Source organism: Anomaloglossus baeobatrachus, chromosome 11 (genome assembly GCF_048569485.1).
Source record: "Anomaloglossus baeobatrachus isolate aAnoBae1 chromosome 11, aAnoBae1.hap1, whole genome shotgun sequence".
NCBI classification, from domain to species: Eukaryota; Metazoa; Chordata; class Amphibia; order Anura; family Aromobatidae; genus Anomaloglossus; species Anomaloglossus baeobatrachus.
In genome coordinates this window covers 157,869,849-157,895,034 of record NC_134363.1, presented here as the reverse complement: position 1 = coordinate 157,895,034, position 25,186 = coordinate 157,869,849, and the positions used below count along the sequence as shown (strand labels likewise).

At 45.0% G+C, this 25,186-nt stretch overlaps 1 protein-coding gene across 1 annotated transcript in view; it reads right to left on the bottom strand.

The window, feature by feature from the left end:
- Nucleotides 1–25,186, bottom strand: part of LOC142256623 (solute carrier family 2, facilitated glucose transporter member 5-like) — a 46,889-nt gene that overhangs the window by 11,203 nt on the left and 10,500 nt on the right. Inside the window, exons 2-10 of the mRNA XM_075328404.1 lie at nucleotides 24,615–24,715; nucleotides 21,631–21,729; nucleotides 17,463–17,623; nucleotides 14,278–14,402; nucleotides 14,009–14,161; nucleotides 13,731–13,856; nucleotides 11,304–11,491; nucleotides 7,814–7,924; nucleotides 2,906–3,007 (exon numbers count right to left, since the gene is read on the bottom strand). Of these exons, the coding sequence (XP_075184519.1) occupies nucleotides 2,906–3,007; nucleotides 7,814–7,924; nucleotides 11,304–11,491; nucleotides 13,731–13,856; nucleotides 14,009–14,161; nucleotides 14,278–14,402; nucleotides 17,463–17,623; nucleotides 21,631–21,729; nucleotides 24,615–24,668 (1,119 nt within the window). The 5' untranslated portion in view covers nucleotides 24,669–24,715. The remainder of the gene's footprint in view (nucleotides 1–2,905; nucleotides 3,008–7,813; nucleotides 7,925–11,303; nucleotides 11,492–13,730; nucleotides 13,857–14,008; nucleotides 14,162–14,277; nucleotides 14,403–17,462; nucleotides 17,624–21,630; nucleotides 21,730–24,614; nucleotides 24,716–25,186) is intronic.

Here is a 25,186-nt window from a genome sequence, read left to right as displayed (position 1 = left end):
TGATGAGTGGCCACCTAGGGGTCAAGAAAACGCAGGAGCGAATATTGCAAAGGTTCTATTGGCCCGGGGTCTTTGGGGAGGTAAAACGGTTCTGCGAAACCTGCCCGGAGTGTCAGCTTACCGCACCCCTGACCCATTTTCGCAATCCGTTGGTACCGTTACCCATTATAGAAGTCCCTTTTGAACGGATAGGGATGGATCTGGTGGGGCCCCTCGTAAAGTCCGCTCGAGGGCACCAACACATCCTAGTGATCGTTGACTATGCCACCCGGTATCCCGAGGCGATACCTCTCAGACATACTGCAGCAAAGCTTATAGCTCGGGAGTTGTTTGCTGTGTTCTGCCGGGTGGGGTTGCCCAAGGAGATCCTTACGGATCAGGGGACCCCATTCATGTCTAAAGTGACCAAAGAGCTATGCCGGCTACTCCAGATCAAGCAGTTGCGTACGTCTGTGTATCATCCTAAAACGGACGGTTTAGTCGAGCGTTTCAATAAAACCCTGAAAACCATGCTCAAAAGGGTGATTTCAAAAGACGGGAAAGACTGGGATATGATGCTTCCCTATTTGATGTTTGCCATACGAGAGGTGCCACAGGCATCCACGGGGTTTTCGCCTTTTGAATTGTTATACGGGCGACATCCCCGGGGATTGTTGGACCTGGCAAAGGAAACATGGGAGCAAGAGCCCACCGCCCATAAAAGTGTGATTGAACACATTTTGGGTATGCAGAACCGCATAAGCGCGGTCATGCCAATTGTGAAGGAGCATTTACAGGAGGCTCAGGCCGCGCAAAGCGGCCGCTACAATAGACAAGCCACCGTGCGGACCTTTAAACCCGGGGATCGGGTGTTGGTATTAATCCCCACGGCGGAGAGTAAATTCCTGGCTCAGTGGCAAGGCCCCTACGAGATAAAGGAAAGAGTCGGGGTGGTTAACTATAAAGTATTGCAGCCCGGTAGGCGGAAACCTGAACAAATATACCATGTCAACCTATTAAAACCTTGGCAGGAACGGGAAAGCCTGATGGCTGTTTTTTCCCCACCTCCTCCCTCTTCGGGTCGTTCACCTCCGGCTCCAGCGACCTCCGGAGAGGACGAACCGGAAGTAAGGATTGGAGAAGCCCTCACCAAGACTCAGAGGCGAGAGGCCAGACGGTTGGTTCAGCAGAACCCCGATGTCTTCTCCAAGCTGCCCGGTAGGACCAGTCTGATACGACATGATATTGTCACCGAGCCCCACCTGAAGGTACGCCTGAAGTCATACCGGGTACCGGAGGCTCGACGACAAGCCATATCGGAGGAAGTAAAGACAATGTTACGCCTGGGGGTCATCGAAAAATCCCAGAGTGAATGGGCTAGTCCGATTGTCCTAATACCAAAACCCGATGGCTCCTTAAGGTTCTGCAATGACTTTAGGAGATTGAACGAAATATCCAAGTTCGATCTCTACCCCATGCCCCGGGTGGATGAGCTGATTGATAGGCTGGGACAGGTGCGATATTTTACCACGCTCGACCTGACCAAGGGGTACTGGCAGGTGCCACTGACGGAGTCCGCCAAGGAGAAAACCGCTTTTGTTACGCCAGAGGGTCTCTTCCACTATGTTGTCTTGCCTTTTGGGTTACATGGCGCTCCGGCCACGTTCCAGAGGTTGATGGACTTAGTGCTGGAACCCCACCAGGCGTATGCATCAGCGTATCTTGATGACATCATTATTTACAGCTCCGAGTGGCAGACCCACTTAGAACAGGTACAAGCGGTGGTGGACGCGCTTCGAACAGCCGGCTTGACAGCCAATCCCAAGAAATGTGCGTTGGGACTCACGGAAGCCCGCTACTTGGGCTACGTGATAGGCCAAGGAGTGATTAAGCCCCAAATTAACAAGGTTGAGGCGATCTAGAAGTGGCCTAGACCCCTGACCACGAAGCAGGTTAGGGCTTTCCTGGGTATCGTGGGATACTACAGGAGGTTTGTAAAGGATTTTGCGGGACTATCAGCCCCCTTGACGGACCTTCTCAAAGGCAAGAAGTCCGTCATGGTGCGCTGGACTCCGCAGGCCGAGGACTCCTTCCGGGCCCTGAAGGGGGTCCTGTGCGGACAGCCCGTTCTTGTACACCCTGATTTCCGGAAGGAGTTCATAGTACAGACTGACGCCTCAGAGGTCGGCCTGGGGGCAGTGCTGTCTCAGGTGGTTCAGGGGGAGGAACACCCCGTCACCTTCTTAAGTAGGAAGCTCACCCCTCCCGAGCGGAATTATAGCGTAGTGGAGAAGGAGTGCCTGGCGATCAAGTGGGCCTTGGAGTCCCTACACTATTACCTGCTGGGACGGCAGTTTCGCTTGGTCACGGATTACTCTCCACTGGTCTGGATGAGGTCCGCCAAGGAACGGAATGCCCGGGTTACCCGGTGGTTCCTTTCTCTGCAGAACTTCCGGTTTACGGTTGAACACCGGGCCGGTAGGTTCCAGGGCAACGCCGATGCCTTGTCCCGCGGCCCGTGTTTGATGGCAGGAGTTTAACCCCGCTCGCTTGAACTGAGGGGGGGGGTATGTGAGACTGTGACCGGGGTTATCTATGACGGCCGGTATGTCTCGCCCCGGTTGTGCTCACTCCATGATAGAAAGTAACTCCACTACAGGGTTAATGCTGTTTCCCTACAGGCTTAAGGAAGGGTTAAAAGGAAACAGGAACGAGGGCAGGTGTGCCGGGTGTGAGGGAGTGAACAGAACTCCCTGAGTTCTCTGCTGGAGAGGCACATGTATATTGTTGTGGACTTTTGTTTGGATTAAAACCGTGTGCTGTGAACCTTAATGCCTGGATCCCGTGTCTTCTGCTGCGCAGCCGACCGTGCTACCTCACAATATATAGTAGAGGGAGTTCTCTACTAAAGCCCAAAATCTCCCACCTGATAAACAAGTGCAATGGTCAACACTACACAGGCGGTGCAACAAATCCCGAAGCCAAGGAGCAGTAGTAATCTTCTCCCCCACGAGTCCACAATGAAGACCTAGAGGAAGATGCAAGAAAACATGACACTTATGGAATATCAGGATACACAAGAGCATTAATCTATAGACCAAATAACAGTATAAGAAAGGGACTTCTTCTATGGTTGGGGTACTCGGCTAGCATCTGCACCCACGTAGAAGCAACTGTAGTGCCCAAATAAATGCGCCAGGTGCAGTGCTCGTAGCTTCTCGTCTCCTCTGTGCACCTACATTGTTTTTTTACTTAACTTATCTATAGAGCTGCAACCTGGAGACGTGTATTGGATACAAGGTGGTGTATGATGGATGTCTTTCCTCAGGTCGGATGTGTGGCTTACCAGGACGCCGTTGCTGTGAGCCTGTGGTATTAGCCAATTGCACTTTATTTTAAATACTAAGTGCCCCAAATACACCGTGTGCAGAATTATTAGGCAAGTTGTATTTTAGAGGATTTTTTTTATTATTGATCAACAACTATGTTCTCAATCAACCCAAAAGACTCAAATGTCAAAGCTTAATATTTTTGGAAGTTGGAGTGGGTTATTTTTAGATTTGGCTATCTTAGGAGGATTCTGTTTGTGCAGGTGACTATTACTGTGCAGAATTATTAGGCAACTTAATAAAAACCAAATATATTCCCATCTCACTTGTTTATTTTCACGAGGTAAACCAATATAACTGCACAAAATTTAGAAATAAACATTTCTGACATGCAAAAACAAAACCCAAGAAAATTAGTGACCAATATAGCCACTTTTCTTTATGATGACACTCAGCAGCCTGCCATCCATAGATTCTGTCAGTTGCTTGATCTTACGATCAACATTGCGTACAGCAGCCACCACAGCCTCTAGACCAGGGGTCGGGAACCTATGGCTCGCGAGCCAGATATGGCTCTTTTGATGGCCGTATCTGGCTCGCAGACAGGGCTCCTACCTGTCTATGGGAAGGATGCATGCACCGCGCTCCATCAGGCCGCGGTGCACGCTGATCAGGCCCGGACTGACAGGCGGGAGGGGCGGGACTTCTCCCGGTGGGCTGGCCGGTGGAGGGGTGGGGGGCCACCGCCCCCGCCTCTCCCGCAGGTCTGCAGTGGCGTAGCAAAGGGGGGGCGGAGGGGGCAGTCCGCCCCGGGCGGCACATGTCAGGGGGGCGGCATTTTGGCCACTCCCCTTCAGTTCTGCTGTCCCTGGGCTGAGTTCCGGGGACCGCAGTCCTCGGCAGGAAACTGTGCCTGCCGTCCCTTTAAGGCAGGGGTGGGGAACATCCAGCCCACGATGACCTTTTCTGCGGCCCCCGGGGCACTGGGGCAGATTCCCGGAGGCTGCAGTGCTCGGGCAGCCGCTGATCTTGTCTATTGCCGGCAGACAGCACTGGGGGTGGGACTTCCTCCCTCCGGCTCCTACATGCTCCCCTGTGAAATTGCAGATAGAAGCAGAGTGATGGGGCAGGGGCCTGTATAGTGCCGTGCGTTCTGCCTCTCACCCTCCAGTTCTGTGCTCTGCTGCTCAGGTCTATAAGGTCTTTTCTTGGAGAGAAAAGAGGAGAATGAAGCCAGCCCTTGAACTGCTGCATCCATCACTTGTGTTGCACCTGATCTTAAAGGGCAACTAAGCAGCAGGTACTTATATCTGTGTGTGCTGTGCATACGGCGCGTGCGTGTGCTGTGTATACGGCGCGTGCGTGTGCTGTGTATACGGCGCGTGCTGTGTATACGGCGCGTGCGTGTGCTGTGTATACGGCGCGTGCGTGTGCTGTGTATACGGCGCGTGCGTGTGCTGTGTATACGGCGCGTGCGTGTGCTGTGTATTCGGCGTGTGTGAGTGTGTGCTGTGTATATGGTGTGTATGTGTGCTGTGTATACGGCGCGTGCGTGTGCTGTGTATACGGCGCGTGCGTGTGCTGTGTATTCGGCGTGTGTGAGTGTGTGCTGTGTATATGGTGTGTATGTGTGCTGTGTATACGGCGCGTGCGTGTGCTGTGTATACGGCGCGTGCGTGTGCTGTGTATACGGCGCGTGCGTGTGCTGTGTATTCGGCGCGTGCGTGTGCTGTGTATTCGGCGTGTGAGTGTGTGCTGTGTATATGGTGTGTATGTGTGCTGTGTATACGGCGCGTGCGTGTGCTGTGTATACGGCGCGTGCGTGTGCTGTGTATACGGCGCGTGCGTGTGCTGTGTATACGGCGCGTGCGTGTGCTGTGTATTCGGCGCGTGCGTGTGCTGTGTATTCGGCGCGTGTGAGTGTGTGCTGTGTATATGGTGTGTGAGTGTGTGCTGTGTTTGTTGTGTTTGGCACTTAATAAAGTTTCATATTGTGAGGTTTATTGGTATATCTAATTCCTGGTGTGCATATGTTTACCTGCAGAGCTTTTTTTCTTCTCCTTATGTACTGTGTATACGGCATGTTGAGTGCTGTGTATGGCTTGTGTGTGTATCTCCAGGGTCTGAGCCTCTCTTTTTTGTTCATTTTCTGTAAGACCAACACTTTTAAAAGGGCCACTGACAGATACAATTGCTCCAGCGGTCGCTTAGTACACAAAGGAGTGTTCCTCTCTGCTGCACTAAGCCACCGCTGGACCTAAACAATAATTCGCTGTAAAATAATAAAATAGATAATTGACATAACTGACAATGCGTTGTGTGACATGTCCAATATTCCAGCTTCTCTCTTCTGCGAATGCCTCAAAGCTGGCATTCTCTCAACATCAGGTGGGAAGAATGCCAGCTTCCAGTCATGCGCAGGAAAAAGAAGAAGCCAGACTGCTGGACTGATGTCATGCATCGCAAGTTCACAATGTAAGTTATTTATTTGATTTTTTTACTGCTAATTACCATTGTTTCAGTCCAGTTGTGGCTTTATACAGCAGGGAGGAGCATTCCTTGCTGTACTAAGTGAACATTGGAGCGATTGATCTGTCAATGGCCCTTTAAACATATTGTACGGCTCTCGCGGAATTATATTTCAAAATATGTGGCGTTTACGGCTATCTTAGCCAAAAAGGTTCCTGACCCCTGCTCTAGACACTGCTCCGAGAGGTGTACTGTTTTCCCTCCCTGTAGATCTCACATTTTATGAGGGACCACAGGTTCTCTATGGGGTTCAGATCAGGTGAACAAGGGGGCCATGTCATTATTTTTTTCATCTTTTAGGCCTTTACTGGCCAGCCACGCTGTGAAGTAGTTGGATGCATGTGATGGAGCATTGTTTTGCATGAAAATCATGCTTTTTTTGAACAATACCAACTTCTTCCTGTACCACTGCTTGAAGAAGTTGTCTTCCAGAAACTGGCAGTAGGTCTGAGAGTTGAGCTTCACTCCATCCTCAACCCGAAAAGGTCCCACAAGCTCAACTTTAATGATACCAGCCCATACCAGTACCCACCTCCACCTTGCTGGCGTCTGAGTCGGAGTGGAGCTCTCTGCCCTTTACTGATCCAGCCTCTGGCCCATCCATCTGGCCCGTCTAGAGTCACTCTCATTTCATCAGTGCATGAAACCTTTGAAAAATCAGTTTTAAGATATTTCTTGGCCCAGTCTTGACGTTTTATCTTGTTTCTTTTTCAAAAGTGGTTGTTTTTCAGCCTTCCTTACCTTGGCCATGTCCCTGAGTATGGCACACCTTGTGCTTTTTGATACTCCAGTAATGTTGCAGCTATGAAATATGGCCAAACTGGTGGCAAATGGCATCTTGGCAGCTTCACACTTGATTTTCCTCAACTCATGGGCAGTTATTTTGCGCCTTTTTGCCCAACACGCTTCTTGCGACCCTGTTGGCTATTTGACATGAAATGCTTGATTGTTCGGTGATCACGCTTCAAATGTTTGGCAATTTCAAGACTGTTGCATCCCTCTGCAAGACATCTCACAATTTTGGACTTTTCAGAGCCTGTCAAGTTTTTCTTCTGACCCATTTTGCCAAAGGAAAGGAAGTTGCCTAATAATTAAGCACCCCTTATATAGGGTGTTGGTGTCATTACACCGCACCCTCCTCATTACAGAGATGCACATCACCTGATTTACTTAATTGGTAGTTGGCTCTCAGCCTATACAGCTTGGAGTAGGACGACATGTATACAAAGCATCATGTGACCAAAATACTGATTTGCCTAATAATTCTACACACAGTGTATTTTAAGGGTTTGTCTAATTGTTGATCCACCTAGTTCCTTATTAGAGAAAAGTTATTTTGGACAGGGAGAGCAATGTTTCCACTGCGGGGGACATGGAGGCTATTCATCTGATCATGAAATACAAAAGTGGATCCAGTCAGCCAGGATAAGAGCCACTCCTAGAGTATGTGCACATGGCGTATCTTAAATAATGGAGCGTACTTGCATCATTTTTGAAGTAGCAGACACTTCAGGTACAACGTCGGAACCATCTTTTCTGATGTCATTTTGGACGTCATTTTTTATTCCCTATATAACATAGTGGATGGTTCCAAGCAGAAGTCACCAAAAGAATGGACCAATCACTGAAGGTAGAAGTGCAAAAAATGGTGCATGTGCACAAGGCGTTCCTGTGCATATGTTCCTTCTTTTTGGTGCTTTTTTCTCTCTCCACCTGAAAATGATGTCTTATGCACATACCCTTAGAGAGCAGCTCTTCACTCAGGCCTATAAGGGAGTCCCCTCCCCATATCATATCCTTATTCAGTAATCAGGTAGATGGACAAGATCTATCTTCACGGGGCAACATCATTAACACAAATCCAAAGCAGATGAAAATGAAGTAAAACCATTGTTTTCCCAAATATTAGATCTGTAAACCCTTGACCTGATATTGTGCTCACCTCTGATCAGTAATTCTCTAAATATTGGACTCACCGCGGCCAAAGTCATGAGAACGTTGACCGATCCTGTGGCCACCGTTACATATTGAACGGTCTCATCTGGCACTCCGGCTTGTGCGTATATTGTATCTGCGTAGTAATAAACCTGTACAATATGAAGTCAGAAAACATTATAGTAAGGATATGTAAGACATTAAGAATATGCAGTATATATATGGGCGGCACGGTGGCTCAGTGGTTGGGGTCCTGGGTTCACATCCCACCAAGGACAACATCTGCAAGGAGTTTGTATGTTCTCTCCGTGTTTGCGTGGGTTTCCTCCGGGTTCTCCAAAGACATAGTGATTCCACAGTGCGTTCTATATAATGTCTATAAAGTGTTGAGGAATTAATTGATTAGCAGGGTTGAGCCTCTCTGTGCTAAACTGTTAATTTGCAGCAATTCTATAGGTGTTATCCTACAGAATTGATGTGCCTATTTTAATTTTATCCATAGGTGAACACTTTACTTTTCATATAGTTCCTCTGAAACCCATATGGAAGGCAAATAATATTACTGTACAATGTACTTCTTACACTGCCCAGAATTCTGTCTATCAAAACTACACTGACAAGCAAAAGAGTAACAATGTTTTGAACCTTTGACTTCCAGGCTCCATATCTCACCATCCATTGCAGCTTTGTGCGTGAGACGACCTTCATTTTATAGACAATCATCTTGGCTATCTCATACATAAATTTGAATGCAACTATTTAGCATATGATTTGTTATGCAGATTCTTGTCTGGTCACTGCATTGTTACTATTTTGCTCCTGGTATTTGAAAAATCTTTTTGTTCCTGTATACTACAAATTACAACCTGTTCTCACATTCCCTAATAGCTCAGTGTGTTATAGGTTGACTCCCTAGCGAAAGGTCACTGGTTAAAATCCGGGAGAAGCCATGAAGAATATTTCCCAAGAAAAGAGAAACAGCATCATCCAGCTCATTGATGGTCTCTAGGCCAAGAAAATGGCCAAACTGCATCATGTGAGGCCATGACAGGTGGAAGAATTTGAAATGAAGTCTGTGCAACCATTCAAAAGACAAGAGGTGTACGTCCAGGCAAAATATATCAGAGTCAAAAAGTCGGCTCATCACAAGGTCTATCAGATCACAGACATCCATGGGAGCACTGTGCAATGCACGTTACACAAGCCTAGAATGGTGGCCCGAAAAAAGTGCAGAAGCCTTAACTACAATGACGTCATAAAACACGTCGTCTCGAGTTTGCAAAAAAGTAAAAAAATGTGGACAGTAGAAGATTGGAAACGGGTTACTTGGAGCAATGAGATGAAAGGGAATAAACTAGACTCTGATGGGAGAAAATGGGTATGGAAGAAACAAGGGAAAAAGGGGATAACTGATTGTGAAATTGAAGGAACTGTCAAGATCGGTAGAGGAAGCCTGATGATATGTGGTTGTTTCACAGCCAAAGGCGTTGGATACTTGACCAGGGTTGATGGTGATCTCACTGCCAAGCTATATATGTGAGTATTCTACAAGACGACTTAGTACACTCGAGTGTTGTGAATGTCAGTTATGCTTTGGCTGCTGGGAGGCTCCCTCTTGTGGCCAGGAATGGTTTGGACATAGACCATGTGTGTTGAGCAATGGGCGTTTCCATTGCTAACTCTCTGCTTATTTAAATCCTGGTCTGATAGCAGGCTATGCCGGATGTCAGTTGTTCTTTGTTCACCAGCCTGCTTCATTCTGCTCCACACAACATCTACCCCAGATAAGTGCTTTGCTCTTTATTTGTTGTTTGGTTCTTTTACTCTTATCTGAGTTTGTCATTTGTTGTGGTTGTTTTCAGTTTATTTGCATGCAGGGATTTTCTCTCTTAGTTGCTTAGCTGGGAAACTCTCTGCAGTTATGTTTGGAGTATAGCTCCATTAAGTCCATGTGTTTGTGGCTTTTTGAATTTGTAATGATTCTTGTTTTCTGTTCATTGGTATGACAAGAGCGCCTGGTATAGGACAGAGTGCAGCTCATGCGATCTGAGGGCCTTTTTGTACTATCAGGAATTTGGAATTTTGCAGGGTTTTTCTCTGGCCACCATCAGCCCCTTTCCTGTCCTTTCCTATTTTAGTCAGTGGGGGCCTCACCTTTTGCTAATCCTATCATCTATCTGTGTATTTTGTTTTCCTATATCACTGCAGTCTTTGAATGTGGGGGGCTTGCTATTCTTTATCTATTTTCTGAGGCAGAGAGTTATTCATCTTTCCTTCCTTTAGGATAGCTAGTTCTCCAGCTGGGTTCGCGGTGCACAGGATGTTAGTTCACCCCTCGGCTACTTCTAGTGTTGATGGTTAGTAAGGGGATGGTGACCAGATTAGTTGCCAATGCTCTTGTCACCTTTTACCAATGATTTATGGTGGTCTTCCACGGTTCCGGATCATAACACTTGAGTACTATGGGTATAGAAAGGATGACATAATGTTCCAGCAGGACAATGACCAGAAGCATAAAATGAGATTGGCAAAGAAATGGTTCAATGACAATGACGTAGAGGAGCTGGATTGGCCCCTGCAGTCCCCAAACCTTAACCTATCAAACACTTGTGGGTAGAGTTTAAGAAAAAGCTGTGTACATACCCAAGTGAGTACATCATAATGTATCCTCTTAGCATTACACAAAGAAAAAAATATGTTGTGTACCTTTTATTAACATCCCTTTGGTGACCTCATATGGAGGCTGTTTGTGGCATGTGCTCCAGTTCCCATAAAATGATGAAATCATAGCTTCTGGGATATCTCAGCTCCGGAAGGTTGCAGGTGGGAGATATTACCATCATCTTTCCTATCCTGATTTTGCCTGTTCATAGATAGGAAACATGACATTGCTAGTATCATGTATATGGCTAAGATCAATTTGGCTAGGCCCCAGCCATCGCCCATTGAAGAAAAATGGTGTTTCGCGTTCGCAATTTCATTAGGAAAGTTATAATTTTTAATTCCTATCTTTTATATCAACGTTGTTCATAGAATCTCAATTCATAATCTCTATAAGATGCAACAAAGCATTTAATTTTCTCTAGACTTTTGTTTACATGGTACTTATCTGTACTTAGTCATAAATTTGCCATCCTCCTCATTCCAGCCTTAGCTGCATGTGGAGGTTTGAGTGTTAGATTCTCGCTCTTGGATAATTATGAGATGTATTATGAATTTTACAACTTGCTATCACAGAATTTTTTCTGGTGGGTATTAAAATGAGAATTTCATGACATTCAAAATTCGTTTTGATGTTCACTATCAAAGTAAGCACACCAATCTCTTCAGGTTCAAGAGCTCTATTACTGTATTACTGTATACAGTTTGTATTGTGAGTTCCACTGACTGATGTACTTTAACAGTGTTTTAGAGGAATAATATGGAAAATGTATTCAATGTATTTTGTATATGTGTTTTTTTCCGCCAGGAGGGGATTGGGGGATAAATAAATTACATGAAACGCTAAAAGCCACTGCAAACCCAGCTCACCGCATTTATCCCTGACAACTGCTGTCCCATGTTCATGATGATGATAGAGATTAGCTGCCAGCGGAGTGGACGGAAAGTGCACAGGTTCCCGACTGACAGACGTCCTTCTGCTATCTCCGATTGGTCTTCTTGATACATTTCTTTTATTTCGTTATCAACGTCATCACAGGCTCTCAAACGCTGCAGAGCTTGGATTAGGAAAATACAAATCAACTTCAAAGATCCATGATATGTGCATGTCCTAAGCCCTATCAATCATTAGTCCTGTGCAGTAGCATGCAAAAGTTAGGACATCCCTGGTCAAAATTACTGTTATTGTGAAGAGTTAAGCAAGTTGAAGATGAAATTGTCTCTAAAGGCATAAAGTTAAAGATTTCCTTTGTTATTTAGGTAAAAAAAAAATTCATCTTTTACATTTTTCAAAAAAGAAAATGGGTTGATGCAAAAGTTTGGGCACCCTGCATGGTTAGTACCTAGTAGCACTGCCTTTTGAAAAGTATCACAGCTTGTAAATCCTTAATGTAGCCAGCCAACAATCTTTGACTTCTTGTTGAGGGATTTTCATCAATTCTTCCTTGGAAACGTCTTCCAGTTCTGTGAGATTCCTGGCTTGTCTTAGGCTATGTGCCCACGTGGCACATTTTCATGCAGTTACGCTGCGATCTGCACCGCAGCGTAACTGCATGCGTCCTGCGTCCCCAGCACAATCTATGAAGATTGTGCCTAATCCATGCCCACGTGGCGTATTAGAACGCAGCGATTCGGCTGCTGACAAATCGCTGCGTTCTAAGAAGTGACATGTCACTTCTTTTGTGCGCTTTGCATGAAGCCCCCGCTCTGTCTATGGGAGGGTCTGCATCCAGAGCGCATGAAATCGGCAGTCATCGAAGCTTCAGAATGGAGCTTTTCAGCTGCGCTCTGAAGCGCACATGCAGTGACGTTACACTGCTGCGCAGAGCGCACACACGTGGACACATAGCCTTACAGTTCTGTGAGATCCCTAGCTCATCTTTCATGCACTGCTCTTCCTTGTAAAGTCTTCCAGTTCTATGAGATTCCTGGCTCGTCTTCCAGTTCTGTGAGATCCCTGACTCGTCTTGCGTGCACTGCTCTTTTGAGTTCTAGCCACAGATTTTCAATGATGTTCAGATCAGGGGACTTTGAGGGTCATTGTAAACCTTCAGATAGCACCTTTTGAGGTAATCTATTGTGGATTTTGACGTGTGTTTACTATCATTATCCATTAGTAGAAGCCATCTTCTTTTCCATTTCATCTTTTTTACAGCAACATTTATGTGAGCGATGCTCTTAGGATTGCTAGAGAGGCAAATCAGAAACCCTGCATGACTGCAAAAGACCTTCAGGAAGACTTAGCAGACTCTGGAGTTGTGGTACATTGTTCTACTGTTCAGAGACATATGCACAAATATAGCCTTCATGGAAGAGTCATCAGAAGAAAACCTCTCCTGCATCCTCACCATAAAATTCAGTGTCAGGCGTCTGCAAAAGAACATCTAAACAAGCCTGATGCATTTTGGAAACAAGTCTTTTGGACTGATGAGGTTAAAATAAAACTCTTTGGTCACAATGATCAAAGGTATGTGTGGAGAAAAAAGAGCGCAGAATTTCAGGAAAAGAATATCTCGCCAACCATTAAGCATGGGGGTGTATCAATCATGCATTGGGGTTGTGTTGCAGCTAATAGCTGAGGCAATATATCACATGTAGTGGGAAGAATGGATTCAATGATATTTCAGCAAATTCTGGATGCAAACATAACAGCAGCTGTAAAAAAGCTGAAAAGAGGAGAAAAGATGATGGCTTCTACAAATGGATAATGATCCTAAAGACATGTCAAAATCCACAATAGACGACATCAAAAGGCGCAAACTGAAGGTTTTACAATGGCCCTCACAGTCCACTGATCTGAACATCATTGAAAATCGGAGGCTAGACCTCAAAAGAGCAGAGCATGCAAGATGAGCCAGGAATCTAACAGAAATGTAAGATGTCGCTAAGGAAGAGCAGTGCATGCAAGACGAGCCAGGAATCATGTTGCTAAGGAAGAGCAGTGCATGCAAGACGAGCCAGGAATCTCACAGAACTGGAAGATGTCGCTAAGGAAGAGCAGTGCATGCCCAAACTTTTGCATGCCGCCGTATATATGGTAGTGGAACTCAAGGACGCTGCTTCCTGGATAAATGACAGAACTTATTTTGGAGCCACGTTCTGACCATATAGATTGTCTCAGTTGACTCACCAGACATGCTTTATAAGCTGTCATAGGGGCTTTAAACCCCTGTCTCCAGACGAAGTTGTAAAAAACAAAGTGTGCTTTTCTCACCCTCCCAAGGTCCAGCGTAAAATATCCCCCGATTTTCTCAGGCTTTGTTATTGTCTACAGCACTGGCAGTATATAACGCTCACCCTTCTTGGCTTCACCCTCGTTGCCTTTTTGCAGCAATGTGTATCTTGGACTTTCAGGGAAGAAGGGCAGAAGTATCAGCTGCATCACGGCAGGGATTCCTGTCAGTGCAAGCAGAATGGGCCAACCTGCCGCAGAATAGCACAGGATTATTTGAGCAACCGACAAATTCACAAGCGCAAATCTGCTCCTATACACATGATATAAAGTGCAATAATGTAACTATCACGATACAATAAGGAAACAGCAGTAAACGTGTCCGATTTGTTACATTTCTCACCATCTGAATTTCCAAGAATGATGCGGATTCCAAATATCTGTGCCATAAGGATACCGATAGTGATCAATAGCTGAGGCATCACACCAATGGCCCCGCGGAGATTTTTCGGGGACATCTCACCAAGGTACATTGGGACAACATTGGAGGACAGACCTGTGATATAAGAAGCACATCAGGTATGGTAGTGATGGAACGTGAAATCTGGTGATAGATCCTCTTCACCTGATAATATAGGCTTACATAGTTATTTTATGTCAGAAAAGTCTTACCAGCACAGATGCCGATTACTAAGCGGCTGGCAATGATGACTTCAAAAGACTTGGACAGGACACTGGTTCCCATTAACACAGCCGGAACAATGGAGAAGATGTTGTTCACGAGCAGAGTGCCTTTTCTGAGGAAGACAGAAGAAATGTTTACATACCCTGTACAGACTGACTTACCTAGCAGATCATCATCCATCCATTGGTCCGTCCATCTATCCACCCGTTCATGCATCCATCTATCACTCCATCTATCCATTATTATTATTATTATTATTTATTATTATAGCGCCATCAATTCCATGGCACTTTACATGTGAAATGAGTGTACATAATAGTACATAGGGGTGTACATAATAGTACATAGGGGTGTACATAATAATCCATCCATCCCTCCATCCGTCCATGTAGCCGTCCATTCCTCCATCTATCCATCCTTGCCTCCATTCATCAATCCATCCTTCCATTCATCCATCCATGCATCCATCCATCCCTCCATCTATCTATCATCCATCCATCTGTCCATGCATCCGTCCATGCATCTGTTCATCCATCAATCTATCGATCTCCATCTGTCCGTCCATCCATCCATCCATCTATCCATCCATTCATCTATCCAATCCTCCATCTATCCAATCCTCCATCTATCCAATCCTACATCTATCCGTCCATTTATCTGTCCGTCCATCCATCTGTCCGTCCATCCATCTGTCCGTCCATCCATCCATCTGTCCGTCCATCCATCCGTCCGTCCATCCATCCATCCATCCGTCCATCCATCCATCCGTCCATCCATCCATCCATCCGTCCGTCCATCCATCCATCCGTCCGTCCATCCATCCATCCGTCCGTCCATCCATCCATCCATCCGTCCGTCCGTCCATCCGTCCGTCCGTCCATCCGTCCGTCCATCCATCCGTCCGTCCGTCCGTCCATCCATCCATCCATCCATCCATCCATCCGTCCGACCATCCATCCGTCCGACCATCCATCCGTCCGACCATCCATCCGTCCGACCATCCATCTGTCCGACCATCCATCTGTCCGTCCATCCATCTGTCCGTCCATCCATCCATCTGTCCATCCATCCATCTGTCCGTCCATCCATCCGTCTGTCCGTCCATCCATCCATCTGTCCGTCCATCTGTCTGTCCATCCATCCATCCATCTGTCCGTCCGTCCGTCCATCCATCTGTCCATCCATCCATCCATCCATCTGTCCGTCCATCCGTCTGTCCATCCATCCATCTGTCCGTCCATGCATCTGTCCGTCCATGCATCTGTCCGTCCATCCATCTGTCCGTCCATCCATCCGTCCATCCATCCATCCATCTGTCTGTCCATCCATCCATCTGTCCGTCCATCCATCCATCTATCCATCTGTCCGTCCATCCGTCTGTCCGTCCATCTATCCATCTGTCCGTCCATCCATCCATCTGTCCGTCCATCCGTCTGTCCATCCATCCATCGGTCCGTCCATCCATCTGTCCGTCCATGCATCTGTCCGTCCATGCATCTGTCCGTCCATGCATCTGTCCGTCCATGCATCTGTCCGTCCATGCATCTGTCCGTCCATGCATCTGTCCGTCCATCGATCCATCCATTCATCCATTGTATATACTTGGGAAAAAAAGAAACAAAACAGAATGATATCCACCCCAGTAGCACAAGGGTATTATATGGAAGGATAAATGATAATTTTTCCACTTGAAATTGGAGTGCTGTGATTTTCATGTTTTTATTATGGCAGGGGTGGCCAACTCATTTTCCCAAAGGGCCACATGAGAAACCGTGGCTGTTGTAGAGGGGAGAACCGACAGAATTCTGCTCATTACTTGTATCACTTAATACTGTTAACACATGTTACAATAGGGGTGCTTGTAACCACTATTCTTATCTGTAGCAGGTAACTAAAACCAAATAATTTGCGGCTTTCTATAACATTTATAAATATTATGTTCCCATGATTCAGCCCTTGTAATTTATCAGTTCCCCCTTAAGTATGATGTCCAGACAGCCCCCCCCCACACAATATGATAGCCCTCAATGGCCTCAACAAAGTATGATGCACCAACAGCCTCCCACAAAGTATGATAGCTCCCCACACACAGTATGATGGCCCCCACAGGCCCCCACATAGTATGATGGCTCCACAATCTACCACATACATTATGATCATCCTCAAAGTTCCCCAGACACAGTATGATGGTCCCCACAAGCCCCCACATTGTATGACTGCTACATAGTCCACCAGATACATTATGATGACCCCAGAGTCCCACAGACACAGTATGATGACCCCTACAGGCCCCAACATAGTATGACGGCTCCACAGTCCACCACACACATTATGATGACCTCAGAGTCCCCCACACACAGTATGATGATCCTCACATAATATGATGGCTCCACAATCCACTCCCAGAGTGTCCCAGACACAATATGGTGGCCCCCACATAGTATGATGACTCCACAATCTGCTACATACATTATGCTGACCCCCAGAGTCCTCCTGACACAGTATGATGGCCCCCACAGCCCACCACACAGTATGATGGCCCACCACAGCCCACTACATAGTATGATGAATCCACAATCTGCTACATACATTATGCTGACCCCCAGAGTCCCCCAGACACAGTATAATGGCCCCCACAGCCCACCACACAGTATGATGGCCCACCACAGCCCACTACATAGTATGATGGCTCCACAATCTGCCACACACATTATTATGACACAGTAGGATGGCCTCCATAGCCCCTCACACTCACAGCATAATGGCCACCACAGTCCCTCACACATATTATAATGTCCCCACAGCTCCCCAACATGTATATCGCCACAACCCCATGTCATACAGACTAATGCCTTGACAGTCCCCCACACACGGTATAAGGCCACTGCAGTCAACCCAACACATTATGATGCCCCCTCAACACCCCACACATTATGATGCCCCCACATAGAGAATGATTCATAGTTTTTCCCAACTACTGACAGACAATGGGATAGACAATGGGCCGCACTTTAGCCCAGTTCTGTATTATAGGTTTAGTCCTCATCTTATTGGCTGCCTACTATTTACCCAAATTTACAGTATATCTTACAAAATATTCATGTGACCCTTCTCCAAAATCTGGATGAACCAACAGCGGCATAAAGAAATAATTAAAAATTCTACTAATCACCTGCCGATTTTGTTGACCATAGGACCCACCAATAAAGACCCGAAGAATCCGCCAAGTGGATATAAAGAGACCGTGAGGGACCAGAGTATGGTCTCTAGGTCTTTACTCAGCCGGGAGCCATACCGGTCAAGATAAGTTTCATTGTAGAAGTTTTGCATAAACTGAAAAACAAAAAAAAGTAAAAAGACGTGTGAATACATATAGGAATGGCTATTCTCTCAATATCCTCTAGAGGGCGACATTGTTCTGGTTATTTGTCATCAGGGACAGGAGACAGTGCAGCATCTTGGAAAAGCCAAACTTTCTGCCCAAAAGTGATGAAAACTCGGCCCGTTACTGTGATGATCTGGTCAATAAATGTCAACAGCCGTTATAAATCATTCCTAATCAACAAATGCAGTTGGTGATTAGAAATTTTACAATATTTTCTACTTTTGACAATGTGGACTTCTTTTATAGAAAAAAATAATTTTCAGAATTGTTTTTTGTTTTTTTTTTTTAAAGTTCAGCAGTGGTTTAGAAAACTAAAGAGCAAATGCACAAATGTTACTTGTCTTGTTACTAGAAGGCATCTCAACATATATTTCAGCTCTAATTCAAAGATTAGAGGTTATTGAATTGTCTTTTATTTTAACAAACACTCTATCATATTGCATATAACTGCAATACCAGATACAGCCTGCAGATAGAAGAGGCGCTGTTTCAGAAACCCAGCAGGTTTTCAATGGGGTCCGAGCCGTACATCGCCAAGCACAATGCCGAGCCGTACATCACCAAGCACAATGCTGAGCTGTACATCACCAAGCACAATGCTGAGCCGTACATCGCCAAGCACAATGCCGAGCCGTACATCACCAAGCACAATGCCGAGCCGTACATCACCAAGCACAATGCTGAGCTGTACATCACCAAGCACAATGCTGAGCCATACATCGCCAAGCACAATGCCGAGCCGTACATCACCAAGCACAATGCCGAGCCGTACATCACCAAGCACAATGCTGAGCTGTACATCGCCAAGCACAATGCTAAGCCGTACATCGCCAAGCACAATGCCGAGCCGTACATCACCAAGCACAATGCCCAGCCGTACATCACCAAGCACAATGCCCAGCCGTACATCACCAAGCACAATGCCGAGCCGAACATCACCAAGCACAATGCCCAGCCGTACATCACCAAGCACAATGCCGAGCCGTACATCACCAGGCACAATGCTGGGCCGTACATCACCAAGCACAATGCCCAGCCGTACATCACCAAGCACACTGCCGAGCCGTACATCACCAAGCACAATGCCGAGCCATACATCACCAAGCACAATGCCGAGCCGTACATCACCAAGCACAATGCCGAGCCGTATATCACCAAGCACAATGCCGAGCCGTACATCACCAAGCACAATTCTGAGCCATACATCACCAAGCACAATGCAGAGCCGTACATCACCAAGCACAATGCTGAGCCGTATATCACCAAGCACAATGCCGAGCCGTACATCACCAAGCACAATGCCGAGCCATACATCACCAAGCACAATGCCGAGCCATACATCACCAAGCACAATGCCGAGCCGTACATCACCAAGCACAATGCCGAACCGTACATCACCAAGCACAATGCTGAGCCGTACGTCACCAAGCACAATGCTGAGCCGTACGTCACCAAGCACAATGCCGAGCCGTACATCACCAAGCACAATGCTGAGTCGTACGCCACCAAGCACAATGCCGAGCCGTAAATCACCAAGCCCAATGCTGAGCCGTACATCACCAAGCACAATGCCGAGCCATACATCAGCAAGCACAATGCCGAGCCGTACATCACCAAGCACAATGCTGAGCCATACATCAGCAAGCACAATGCCGAGCCGTACATCACCAAGCACAATGCTGAGCCATACATCACCAAGCACAATGCTGAGCCATACATCACCAAGCACAATGCTGAGCCATACATCACCAAGCACAATGCTGAGCCGTACATCACCAAGCACAATGCTGAGCCTACATCACTAAGCACAATGCAGAGTGTTGGATGCAGCAGTGAAGCACAAACACTGCCCCACGCTGGGAGCTTCATGGCCAAGTAGCTGCTGCAGCCATATATCAACGAACACAATGTTGAGCCGTACATCACCAAGCACATTGCTGAGTGTTGGATAGAGGGGTCTAAAGCACAAACATTGCCCCATGCCGGGAGATTCATGGCCAAGCAGCTGCAGACGTACATCACCAAACACAATGCTGAGTGTTGGATGTAGCTGTGTAAAGCCACCACCACTGGACTCTGGATGAGACATGTTCTGTGCAGTGACAGGTCACACTGCTCTATCTGGGTCTGATGGAGAAGTCTGGATTTGGTGAATGCCAGGAGAATGTGATCCCCTGCATTGTGCCCATTGGTACAGGAGGATAATGCTCTGGGCTGTTATCAGAGGTCGTCCTTGGCCCCTTAAGTCCCAGCACAAGACATTGTAGACAATATTGTAGCTTCCAACTTTCTAGAAACAGTTGGTGAAGCCTCTTTCCTGTTCCCCAGTGCACAAGCTCCATACATGTAGGGGAGTTTGGTGGGAAGAACATGACCGGCAGCCCAGACCCCGGACCTCAACCCCATCCAACATCTTTGGGGTGATCTAGAATGGAGCTTGTGAGCCCATCCTCTCCCCAACATCAATGTCTGACCTCACAAATGCTCTTCTGTATGAATGGGCAAAACTTCCAACAGAAACCTCCAAAATCTTGTAGAAAACCAAGAGTGGGTGCCGTTATAGGATGTCCAAGATGCCCAGGAGTGGAACTATAGTGGGTGCAGGGGGTACAGGCGCACTTTGGCTGAGGAACTTAGGGGGATTCAAAAGGTCTTTTTGAGAACACCAATACTATTGAAGACCAGTGATAGTTGGGGGGACATTTTGGAGACCTATTATTGGGGCCAATAAGCGTAACCTGACACTACTGAGGGTGTCCTAAATAATACTATTGTCTGTGTAATGTATATACAATCTACCCTAATGTCCATCAGTGTTGCTAGGTAGTTTTATATGTAGTTATTATATAATTGTGCCCATACCTGACCCACTTACATATACAGTATGTACCGTCTGAGATCAACAAGAAGTTTGCTACTACTGCTTATGTACCGTCTATAGATATAAGGTGCTGCATTTAAAGGGGTATTCCAGGGAGAGACAAGAAAACTTGGCATACCTCTTACACTGCACCATTATATCTATACAGAACAGAAATCTGATTTATATATAGATCTCACAGTGATTTTGACAGTATCTTCATCTTAAAGGCACATCCCTACACAATAATCTATTGTGAACCTCAGCGAAAAAAGTGGTACTACTCCAATATTTATTAAAATATAATTTTCATTTTACATGATATAAACACATAAAAAACACGTTCCCTGAGGAAGAAGGTGAAACGCGCGTTGGGACGTTTGGGGGCCATACTGACGGACAGTTCAACTGGTTAGTAGTACATGCATTGTACTAATAGAACTTGAACTTATTATGTGTTAGAATACATGGTGGTTAAGTGATTTAATCCATATGACTAGCTGCTAGTGTGGGAAGTGGGCACTGATTCTGGAATTGGGTATTAACACTGCTATATATGAATGCATACAAATAGTGATTAATATATATCCTTACATCAAGCCTGTATACATAAATATTGCATGTCACCAGATTACATTGAGTTTTGTCCTGAGGTTAACCCCTTCTGTGTACACTTTGCTAGGATCGATTTTATCTCATGTAAAGTGGTTTTTTATGTGTTTATATCATGTAAAATAAAAATTATATTTTAATAAATATTGGAGTAGTACCACTATTTTCGCTGAGGTTCATGTATAGATGGGTGGTCTCCATGTGTTATCTACAGGGGTCCTGTTTAGTGACATAAATTCATAATCATCTATTGTGTCTGATGAAGACCCAAATATAGGGGTCGAAACGTTACATTTTTTGGATTGCCTGTATGATAAAGTCCTTATATTGATTTTTGGTGTGCCAAGCTCTCTTGTATCTAATGATGGGTTTGAAGCCTTCCTGATCACCCGTAATTCCAAGTGTGCCATAAACCTTATTCTATGTATTCCAGGGAGAGCCCGTCATACATTTCCCTACAATATTAAAATCTCGGGTACTCACAGGAGCCGGAGAATTTACTGAAGCCACATTATATCCGTACTGGAAAGACGATCCGATGGTGGACACCAGGGTGACAAGAAGAAGGACGGAAGTCAGCTTCTGAGAACCGAATAGGAATCAGAGTGTTAAAATAATGCATGAGTCATCAATAATGAGTCATCACCGATCTATAAAAACCATACAAAGATTTCATGACACCTACCCAGTTCCTATTATTTCAGAATGCTTGATATGTCCTTTTAGGCCTGTGGACTGACACTCATAAGAAATCCAACATAGACGCCTTATGCAAATCAAGCAGGAAGTGCACTGAGGGTGGGGAGAAGCCGTCCTAATACACGCCCACAGTGCACTTTTAGCTTGATTTCCATATGGCTTCTACAATACATTTCTCAGGATTGGCATATCGGAATTCTAAAATAAAAGACGTACTATAGTTTTCCGGGGACATGCTCCTATTCCACCACTTCCAGCTGTAAAAATGTTGAGGCAGTTTTGCTTTAAAGGGACAAATATTATGGGATATTATGTTATAGATGGAATTGTAACATTACAGGCACATCATCTATTCCATATTTTTTTTGCAATTTGACAACTTTACTTTTTCTTATTCCCTATGTCTGTATCAATTAAGTAGTTGGGTTTACCTGCACTCGGGACAAGGCACATATTTTGCGCCCCCCTAACCGCAAACCTTTATTACTCTCTGAAGACCGTCCAGCATTAAACCCATTGTCCTTCTATTGAAATTTGAGGAATATACTGATGGAATTATTGTTTGTGCTTTGACTTTTTAGTTATTCTGCTTTTTCTTGAAATTAAAGGGCTTACTCCACCTTGAAAAAGCACCAAAATTTCCAATTTTTGACATTTTTACACCAGTTCTGCAAAAGTGGGTGGAAGATGAGTGGGACAGGCGGCGCCCAACTACCAAATTCATCATGACCACTTTAGGCTAACTTACAGTTGAAACCCTTAGTTTCCATCCGCTCTCTATAAAGACACATCTGCATGTTTTTCTCACTAGCCAATATGAAATTAGAATAAAATGTTCCCATTTTCAATTAGGAACTAAAATTATTTACGGTATATTTGCCAAAAGCCAGGATAATGAGAAAGCGAGAGAATGTTTTAAGACATTTTTATTGCTTTCTGCAAAGTCAAAAGTTAACCTACATTAAGAATACTATGTCTTTAAACAATATGGGACAACCCATTTGATGATGTCATGTCTTTGGAAGCTTCTGATAGGTTTATTGGCAACATCTGAGTTAATTAGAAACACACTTGTAAATGTATTTTAATACACACCTGAAACACCCTGGGGTTTTTTTGGAGCATCATGGAAAAGTCAAAAGAAATCAGAAAAGATCTAAGGAAGAGAATTGTGGACTTGCACAAGTCTGGTTCAGCCATGGGTGCAATTTCCAAATACCTAAAGGTGCCTCGATCATGTGTACAAACAATTATATGCAAGTACAAACAGGATGGGAATGTCCAGCCATCATACTGTTCAGGAAGGAGAGGGTTCTGTGCACCAGAGATGAACGTGCTTTGGTAAAACATGTGCATATTAACCCAAAAACAAAAGCAAAAGACCTTGTGAAGATGCTGGTGGAAGCTGGTAAGATTGTGTCATTATCCACAGTGAAATGAATACTGTATCAACATGGGCTGAAAGGCCACTCTGCCAAGAAGAAGCCATTACTCCGAAAGCAACATAAAAAAGCCAGATTAATGTTTGTAATATCACACAGGAACACAGACCTTAATTTTTGGAGATGTCCTGTGGTCTGACGAAACTAAAATTGAACTGTTTGGCCATAATGACCATCATTACATTTGAAGGAAAAAGAGAGAAGCTTTGAAGCCTAAAAACACCATCCCAACTGTGAAACACGTGGGTGGCAGCATCATGTTGTGGGGTTGTTTTGCTGCAGGAGGGACTAGTGCACTTCACAAAATAGATGACATCATGAGGAAAGAAGATTGTGGCAATACTGAGCAACATCTTAAGACTTCAGCCAGAAACTTAAAGCTTGGGTGGAAATGGGTCTTCCAGATGGACAATGACCCAAAGCATACAGCCAAACTGGTTACAAAGTGGCTTAAAGATAACAAAGTCAATGTTTTGGAGTGGCCATCACAAAGCCCTGATCTCAATTCTATTGGAAATTTATGGGCAAAGCTGAAAAGGCCGCTGCAAGCAAGGTGACCTACAAACATGGCTCAGTTACACCAGTTCTGTCAGGAGGAATGGGCCCAAATTTCTACCAACTATTGTGAGAAGCTTGTGGAAGGATCCAAAACGCTTCACCCAAGTCACACAGTGTAAGACCAATGGCACCACATACTAATGACATGGAGGGTAACATTTGCAGAAAGTAATACAAATGCCTTAAATCATTCTCTTTCTCACATTATTCTGGCATTTGGCAAATATAAATAATTTTGGTTCCTAATTGACCTAAAACGGGAAAGGTTTATTCTAACTTCATGTCAGATAGTGAGAAAAACCTGCAGATGTGTCTATATAGAGAGCGGAGGGGAAAACATGCAGAAATATCTTTATAGAGAGCAGAGGGAAAAACCTGCAGATATGTCTTTATAGAGCGCGGAGGGAAAAACATGCAGAAGTGTCTGTATAGAGAGCGGAGGGAAAAACCTGCAGATGTGTCTGTATAGAGAGCGGAGGGAAAAACCTGCAGATGTGTCTGTATAGAGAGCGAAGGGAAAAACTTGCAGAAGTGTCTTTATAGAGAGCGGAGGTAAAAACATGCAAATGTGGCTTTACAGAGAGTGTATGTAAATCTCTGGTTTCAACTGTATATATGTTTTTGGATAAGTGTGGAGTTCTTCTTTATACTTGGTTAAAAAAGACAAATAATCATAGTAAGAAAACATTTTAAAAGAGAATAAGAACAAGCAAATACTCAAAATCGGGCATGGATATGGAGGTAATGGTGCCCCGGATCATCACTCACCCCTTTCTTCTCTACAGGCTCCACAGAATCCTCATTTTCGGTTTCCTGTGCCATCACTGCTGTACCCCCCGATCGCTCGCCTTGTACTCCTAGGACCAACACTGTAGAAATAGAGAAAGTAAAAAGAGACTTTGTTCTGGACCTTTGGCCATGTAATCAAATCAGGCGAAATTAACCGTTCTGTTTTGTGTGCTTTTTTTTCTGACTGGGGACGTTGCCAAAATTTACTATAGTAAACAGTAACAGCTACAATATAAATTAACGATAAAATGTGCAGTTATCTGGATGATGGAGTGTAATGATGGTTATATCATTATATTTACATTATTTGTACATTAAAAAAAAAAGATTAAAGTGTAACTCCGGGTTGAAGGTTAAATTTCATAATAATAAGCAGAAGTGTTCCAGATACAGGAACAATATACTTTAGTGCATGTTTGCTACTGGAAACTGCTGATTAGTTTTATAATGCATTGATCAATGGCGAGTTATATGTAGATTATAGCTTGGTACAAAATGGGATGGAGAACATTTTATTCCAGCATGATCACAAATTGCAGGAACAAACTCTA